This window comes from Pithys albifrons, chromosome 13 (assembly GCF_047495875.1).
Source record: "Pithys albifrons albifrons isolate INPA30051 chromosome 13, PitAlb_v1, whole genome shotgun sequence".
Taxonomy (NCBI): Eukaryota; Metazoa; Chordata; class Aves; order Passeriformes; family Thamnophilidae; genus Pithys; species Pithys albifrons.
Window position 1 is genome coordinate 20,392,247 of NC_092470.1, and position 7,975 is coordinate 20,400,221.

General features: G+C 50.8%; 1 protein-coding gene across 2 annotated transcripts; it reads left to right on the forward strand.

Moving 5' to 3' along the window:
• The first annotated feature begins 255 nt into the window (after positions 1-255).
• C13H15orf61 (chromosome 13 C15orf61 homolog) lies at positions 256-7,515 on the forward strand. 2 transcript variants are annotated; one of them, XR_011698968.1, is made up of 3 exons: positions 256-671; positions 5,164-5,469; positions 5,726-7,515. XR_011698968.1 is itself a non-coding variant. In XM_071568732.1 (2 exons), the coding sequence occupies exons 1-2, from the start codon at positions 344-346 to the stop codon at positions 5,289-5,291; spliced, it is 456 nt and encodes a 151-aa protein (XP_071424833.1). In that variant the 5' UTR covers positions 256-343; the 3' UTR covers positions 5,292-7,515. The 2 variants fall into 2 exon arrangements, 1 of the variants encoding a protein (XP_071424833.1); XM_071568732.1 differs by having other exon boundaries at positions 5,164-7,515.
• The last annotated feature ends 460 nt before the right edge of the window (positions 7,516-7,975 follow it).

Genomic DNA, 7,975 nt, shown 5'->3' on the forward strand with positions numbered 1-7,975 from the left:
TTCCCAGCTCCGTTCCCTCCCTGGTCCACCTCCGTCCCGGCTGTGCCCCGGATGGGATCGGCTGGGCTGGGCCGTGCCATGCCATTACCTCCCCGTGCCCTGCCCTTCCCGCCCCGTGCCCTCCCCATGCCATGCCGGACCGCCCCGTCCCCTCCCTGTGCTCTGCCCTGCCCTGCCCTCCCCGTGCCCTCCCCGTGCCGTGCCAGGCCGTGCCGTGCCCTCCCCGCCTCGTGCCCTCCCCGTGCCCTGCCCTCCCCACCCCGTGCCGTGCCAGGCCGTGCCGTGCCCTCCCCGCCCCGTGCCCTGCCCGTGCCGTTCCGTTCCATGCCGCGCCGTTTGGCGCATGCGCGCCGCGATGCGGGCGCTGCCCGGGTCGCTGTGGCGATGGTGGCGATGGCGGAGCCGGGCCCGTCCCGCGGCCTCGGAGGTTCTGAGCGCGCACCTTCGGCAGCGCCGCCTGCCCCACTGGACCTCCTTCTGCGTCAAGTACAGCGCGGTGCGCAACGACCAGTTCGGGCTCTCGCACTTCAACTGGGCGGTGGACGGAGCCAACTACCTGGTGCTGCGCACCGGCTGCTTCCCCTTCATCAAGTACCACTGTTCGCGGGCGGCCCCGCGGGACCTGCGCGGCCTCAACGCGGCCTTCACCGCGCTCAAGGTGCTCAACGCGGGTGAGTGCCGAGCGCCGGCCCCGCGCCTGGCCCTGCGCCCTCTGCTTCTCCCTCTCCTTGTCCCCCGCCGTCCTTGTTCGGCCCAGTCGGTGTCCGCCCCCCCGGCCCCACCGCTGTCCCTCCTTCGCCCCGCTCCTTCCCCGTCTCTCCCTTGTTCTTCCCCCTCTCCCTCCCTCACTTCCTTCCTTCCTCAGTCTCGCCCCTCCCTGTCCCGTCCGCCTTTTTCACTGTTCCTGCCCCTTCTCCTTGTGCTCTTCTACTTGTCCCTTTGCCCTCCTTGTCCCACTGTCCCCACTTTCCTTGTCCCTCCCGCTCTCCCTGTCCCACTGTCCCTTTCTCCTCCTTTCCTTGTCCCTCTTCTCCCTGTTTCCCCTTCTCCTGTCCCACTTCTTCCTGTCCCCCTTCTTCCTGTCCCATTTCTCCCTGTCCCCTCCTCTCTCCCTCTCCCTGTCCCTTCTCTCCATGTCTCCCCTCTCCTTGTCTCTCCCCCTCTCCCTGTTCCTCTCTCCCTCTCCTTGTCCCTGTCCCCTTCTCTCCCTGTCCTGTGTCCGCCGTGCCTGTCCCGGTGTCCCTGTCCCCGTGTCCCTGTCCCGCCGTGCCTGTCCCCGCCGTGCCTGTCCCGGTTGTGCCTGTCCCGCCGTGCCTGTCCCGGTGTCCCTGTCCCCGCCGTGCCTGTCCCGCCGTGCCTGTCCCGGTGTCCCTGTCCCCGCCGTGCCTGTCCCCGTGTCCCTGTCCCGGTGTCGCTGTCCCCGCCGTGCCTGTCCCCGCCGTGCCTGTCCCGGTGTCCCTGTCCCCGCCGTGCCTGTCCCGGTTGTGCCTGTCCCCGCCGTGCCTGTCCCGGTGTCGCTGTCCCCGCCGTGCCTGTCCCGGTGTCGCTGTCCCCGCCGTCCCTGTCCCGGTGTCCCTGTCCCCGCCGTGGCTGTCCCGGTGTCCCTGTCCCCGCCGTGCCTGTCCCGGTGTCCCTGTCCCGCCGTGCCTGTCCCGGTGTCCCTGTCCCGCCGTGCCTGTCCCGGTGTCCCTGTCCCCGCCGTGCCTGTCCCGGTGTCCCTGTCCCGGTGTCCCTGTCCCGCCGTGCCTGTCCCGGTGTCCCTGTCCCCGCCGTGCCTGTCCCGCCGTGCCTGTCCCGGTGTCGCTGTCCCCGCCGTGCCTGTCCCGGTGTCCCTGTCCCCGCCGTGCCTGTCCCGCCGTGCCTGTCCCCGTGTCCCTGTCCCGGTGTCCCTGTCCCCGCCGTGCCTGTCCCGGTGCGGTCCGTTCCGGGCAGTGCCCCCGGCTCAGGCAGCGCTTCCAGCCCATTCTCGGAGGGTCTGGGCGGTTCGTGTTTCTCTGCCCACTCCTGAGAGGGACACCCCGAAGGCTCTCGGGGCTGGAATGGCTCGTGCCCCTGGCATGGAGAGCTTTGGGGCTGGCACTGTGGGTGCCGTTCTGTTCCCGGAGCCGACACACCAACATCGGCTGGAGGGAAACTTCACCCAGCGCTGCCTCCTCCAGGCTGGCAGGGTCAGCTTTGAGCCTCGAGTGCCTCTGGAATGTCAATCCTGGCACTGAAAAGGCTCTACCAGCTCTTCTCATTATTACAAAAATAGATACAAGTAAGTTTTGTGCTGCTGGAATATAAATCCTTATGATAAAAATGCTCTACCAGCCCTTCAGCACTATTATAAAAATAGATACAAGGAAGTTTTGTGCTGCTGGAATGTAAATCCTTACACTGAAAAGGCTCTACCAGCCCTTCAGCATTATTATAGAAATAAGTACAACTAAATTTTGTGCTGCTGAAATATCAATCCTTACAATAAAATGCTCTACCAGCACTTCAGCATTATTATAAAAATAGGTACAAGTAAGTTTTGTGCTGCTGAAATATCAATCCTTACAATGAAATGTTCTCCCAGCACTTCAACATTATTATAAAAATAAGTACAAGTAAGTTTTGTGCTGCTGGAATATCAATCCTTACAATAAAATGCTCTACCAGCACTTCATCATTGTTATAAAAATAAGTGTAAATAAGTTTTGGAATAGATTCATTCAAAACTTTGGCTGTGAATACAACACTTATAAATAAGTGCTGGCAGTGACAGTGGCACAACGTTTCAGAACTTTGTTGTTTTCATATTTAATGTTTAAAAATCTCCTTCAAAAGTCTTCAGTGACTTTTTTCCCAAACCTGTCTGCTAATCCTGATTTTCTGATCCTTCCAGACTGACCCAGTGACAAAGTACAATCACAGGGACTGATTTCTTAGGAGCAACTTCACTTTTTCCTTCCATCTAGTCAGACTTTTCATCTTTCTCACAACTATCCTGCATATTTCATATGCAAATTATGAGAAAACACGATTAAAAAGTCCCCTCCTCTCCCCCAGGATGTTGCTGAACACTTGGGTAACTTGAAGCATGTTAAATTTGGTGTTTCTGAACCTTCCTGCACTCACAGCCTAAACCCATCTCCATTTCCCCCTTTATAATAAATAAACATTGTCTGTTTATGGGGAAGCTTGGCAGAGTTAAAATACATCCTTTTTATATAAATCCATCATTTTTTATATAAAAACCTTCCTGCCCATTGCAGTTCTGTTGGGGTTGGAGCTGATTTGCCCCAGAGCAGCTTCTTGTTGATCTGTGAACTTGCTGCCTGTTTTCCATCCTGTCTCTGCTCTGATCTGTGGACTAAGGGAGGGAGGGGATCCAGTCCATGAGCAGCAACTTTGCTGATGACACCAAGCTGGGAGGGAGTGTCGAGCTGCTGGAAGGCAGGAGGGCTCTGCAGAGGGGTCTGGAGAGACTGGAGAGATGGGGCTGATTCCATTGGGATGAAGTTCAACAAGGCCAAGTGCAGGTCCTGCCCTTTGGCCACCCCAAGCCCTGCAGCGCTCCAGGCTGGGCACAGAGTGGCTGGAGAGGGACAGGCAGAGGGACCTGGGGGGACTGAGGGACAAGAAACTCAACAGGAGCCACCAGTGTGCCCAGGTGGCCAAGAAGGCCAAGGGGATCCTGGCCTGGATCCAAACTAGCGTGGCCAGCAGGCCCAGGGCAGTGACCCTTCCCCTGGACTCTGCCTTGGGGAGGCCACACCTTGAGTGTTGTGTTCAGTTCTGGGCCCCTCAGTTGAGGAAAGAGATTGAGGGGCTGGAGCGGGGCCAGAGAAGAGCAACGAGGCTGGAGAAGGGACTGGATGTGGCACTGAGTGTCCTCTGAAACACCTCCAGGGACAGAGAATCCACCAGGTCTTGATCCAACCCCACTGTGATCACCAGCCCAGGGCACAGAGTGCCAGACTGATCCCAGTGGGGTTGGATCAAGGGTTGGATTTGATGATCTCAGAGGTTTCTTCCAAGCCAAGTGAGAAGAGCAACGAGGCTGGAGAAGGGACTGGAGCACAAGTGCTGTGGGGAGAGGCTGAGGGAGCTGGGGGTGTTTAGCCTGGAGAAGAGGAGGCTCAGAGGTGACCTCAGCACTGTCTGGAACTGCCTGAAGGGAAGTTCTGGCCAGGTGGGGGTTGGTCTCTTCTCCCAGGCACTCAGCAATAGGACAAGGGGGCACGATGGGCTCAAGCTCTGCCAGGGGAAATGGAAGTTGGAGAGCAGAAAAAAATCCTTTCCAGAGAGAGTGCTCAGGGATTGGAATGGGCTGCCCAGAGAGGGGGTGGATTCCCCATCCCTGGAGGTTTTTCAGCTGAGCTTGGCCGTGGCACTGAGTGCCATGATCTGGTAAAGGGACTGGAGTTGGACCAAGGGTTGGACTTGATGATCTCGGAGGTCTTTTCCAACCCAATCCATTCTGTGATTCTAACCCTGAGAACTGGGGATGGCCAGGGAGTTTGTGTTTAGTGTTTCTTTCTATCTATCTATCTATCTATCTATCTATCTATCTATCTCTCTATCTATCTATCTATCTATCTATCTATCTATCTATCTATCACTCTATCTATCTATCTATCTATCTATCTATCTATCACTCTATCTATCTATCTCTCTGTCTGTCTGTCTATCCATCTAATCCATCCATCTAATCCATCTATCTTTATATATTTATATGGGTTTAAATATATATTTATATATATCTATGTTTATATATGTGTGTGTATATATATATTTATCTGTGTTGATATATATATGTGTATATATATTTATCTGTGTTGATATATATATGTGTATATATATATTTATATTTATCTATGTTTCTATATCTATGTTTCTATATGGAATTGGTAGAAACCAGGCTGTGTACATGACCCTGGTTCACTTATTTCACATCATTCTCCTCCCATTTTCTATCAATTCCTGCTTTTCCCAGGCTGCTTCCTGTGCCTGATACCCAGGGAGGGTTTAATGTACTGAGAGCTGCATTTGAGGAAAGGCAAACTATTTCCAAAGCAGCTTTTGCAGGACTGTTTTTCCTCTCCTTTCATTTTGGAGTCCTCCTTTCTTATTCCTTTGCAGTTAATTCCCCCTGCCTTGCTGTGTGTGTAACATGTTCTTGTCTTTCCTCAGGCATCCCAACTTTACTGTATGGAATTGGCTCCTGGTTCTTTGCCAGAGTCACAGAGACTGTTCACACCAGCCATGGCCCAGTCACTATTTATTTTCTAAATAAAGAAGAGGAAGGGGCCATGTACTGAGCCCAGGCCCTCCACTCCCTGTCCTGGGTGGGTTCTGTGTTCCTGCTGCAAAAATCTGCTCCCTCTGACTAAAAACACCTCAAGAAACTGGTATTTTCTTCCAGTGCATTCTCATACTCTGTGTGCTGGTGCAGGAGCTGCCTGGACTTCTTGGTCATGAGAGGTTTAATTTTCAGAGGTCAGTAAAGCTGAAAAAGTAAAACTTTTGAGAGAAGAATTAATATTTCTAAGGGTATTTCTGGAAGTCAGTGACTGGTACTGCTGAATAAACTTGTGATAGTTTAAAGAGGTACATTTACCAACTTGCAGAATTCATCTGTAGCCAGTGGGCAAAGAAACTGTGAAAACACTGACATGTTTGGGGTGTGTCTGGAGAGATGGAGCTGCTCAGGTTTGCTCTGCCTAAATGGTTCATGATGCTCTAATTGTCACAGTGGCAACAATTCTGAAGGAATTTCTGGCACTGACTGTTCACAACCACCTGGAAGAGCCTTTGGAACAAAACACCACCCTAAGAAGTTCAGAATGGCTGTGTCACATTTCTCCAAATGAACCTTAAATAAAACATCTAAAATACATTTTATCCTTGTATCTTTTGCTGTTCTTGAGCTCCAGATAATGTTGTTATTTTTAATTGTTTGCTCCATTTATCCTTTGCTGTTCTTGAGCTCCAGATATGTTGTTATTTTTAATTGTTTGCTCCATTTATCCTTTGCTGTTCTTGAGCTCCAGATATGTTATTTTTAATTGTTTGCTCCATTTACCCTTTGCTGTTCTTGAGCTCCAGACATGTTATTATTTTTAATTGTTTGCTTTATAGGGAAGTAACAAAACTTAAGTGATCTAGAAGGTTTAGTCCCCTGTGCTAATCTACAAATTGCTGATATTTGTAATTAATTCAGGGGAATGAGAGGAATGCTGAGCTCCTTTTTTGAATAACTGATTTCTCCAGTTGTAACTGAGCACTTACAATGACAGAGGGACTTCAGTTGGAAACCTGGGCAAAGAGGAAACTTCTGGGGAGCTGTTGGGATAGTGGAAATATGGAATTATTGGGCATTGAGTTCAAACAACAGGATCCATGACTGGTGCTTGGCTTAAGAGGAAACTTCTGGGGAGCTGTTGGGATAGTGGAAATATGGAATTATTGGGCATTGAGTTCAAATGACAGGACCCATGACTGGTGCTTGGCTTCAGTGCCAGCAAATCTTGGTGCTGGTTCCAAATCCCATGTCTGGGATGTCAGTTGGTCAATCCAGTTCTCCTAAGTAGGAAAATAAATATAAAATGGGCAGGTGGTGGTTTTGGGGGGTAATCTCAGCTCCTCCATAAATGATTATCCAGCTATGACTGAAGTCTGGTGTCATTTAAATACTTTTTAACTTAATTCCAGCCCATGGAAGTGTTTCCCACTGAGTGAAGCAACACCTGGCTCTGCTCAGAGCACCCTCAAGGCTTCAATCAGGGAAGTGCTTGCACTGGGTCATTTTGGGGGATGTTCCTCACACAAGTTAAATGTGTCTCAAAGAGGAGGGGATGGGATTACAAGAACCCTCATTAATAATAAAAATTGCTGTGAGCCCCTTTCTGGGGGTGATTTTCCCTGGGAAAAGGTGCAGCTCATGAGTTTAAAGGCAAATCCTGCTCATTCATTGCCAGGGAGCTCATCAATACAGGGCTGTAAAGCTTTGGGCTCAACACAGCCTTGATAAAATGGTTTTTAATTACCAGACTATAAATACAGCCCTTCCTTGGAGCTGCCCCTCCTCTCACTGCAGCTTGTTTGATTTCTGATAATGGGCACTGCTGACTTGGCTTCCCAGGTTCTCAATAACTGCAGGCAACAGGCACACAGTGATGGGCCAGGCTCCTTGGAGAGCATCTCTGACAAACTACCCTATTGATCCCTGCAATTCTGTGCTGCTCACAGCATTAAATAGGGCCCTGATTTCTTGTTCAATGATCTCACTGTGTAACAATTAAGCAAATGTAATATTTTCTTGTATTACATGAAAATCAATAGACCTCTTGCTCTTATGAAGTTGATTCTGCTAAAGGATGAACTGGAAGATGTCTGAGGGCAGAGTGCAAATATAATATCATTTATTGCTTTCATTAAGGCTTGGGTGGGAACTCTCACAGTGTTTCAGAGAGAAAATAGGCTGGTTAAAAGGGAGAACACTGGAGTTATAATGATTTCCAAGAGTGAATAAAACCCACTTGCTTTTCCTCAAAGGTGAAACACTTTATCTGCCTTTCACTCTCTTTTTGCTCTAAATTCCTCCTTCTTAGTGTCTGTTTTTATAACACAGGATGGAAACACTGGGGCCCAAGAGGATTCATAGCACCCTGTCTCAAATATTTCTGTACCTCTTGAGGGAATAACTGATCCCCAGACTGACCCTTCTGACTCCTTACAGGTTTGCTCTTTCACTTGGATTAAAGTGCAGCTCATCTTGTAAGCCTTAATTATCTTTGCTGTATTCAAGGCTGATGTTTAAATGAGGGAGAGCTGATGTTAAAAAGGCAGAGGGCTTTGTTTCACCTCCCTTAACTACCTGAGAGAGATGAAACCTTAGTCTGAACCCCGAGGATCGGGTGGCTCCTTCTTGTGGCACCTCTTGAAACAATAATGCCCGTGGGGGGCACCTGACCCTGCCCGAGCTCTCGTGTCCCACCTGGCC

What these genes read in the sequence shown, in the direction of transcription:
- C13H15orf61 (XM_071568732.1), top strand. Translation starts at nt 344, where the DNA reads ATGCGCGCCGCGATGCGGGCGCTGCCCGGGTCGCTGTGGCGATGGTGG. An exon ending in GCTCAAGGTGCTCAACGCGG is followed by an intron (nt 672 to 5,163) that starts GTGAGTGCCGAG and finishes GTCTTTCCTCAG; the next exon opens with GCATCCCAACTTTACTGTAT.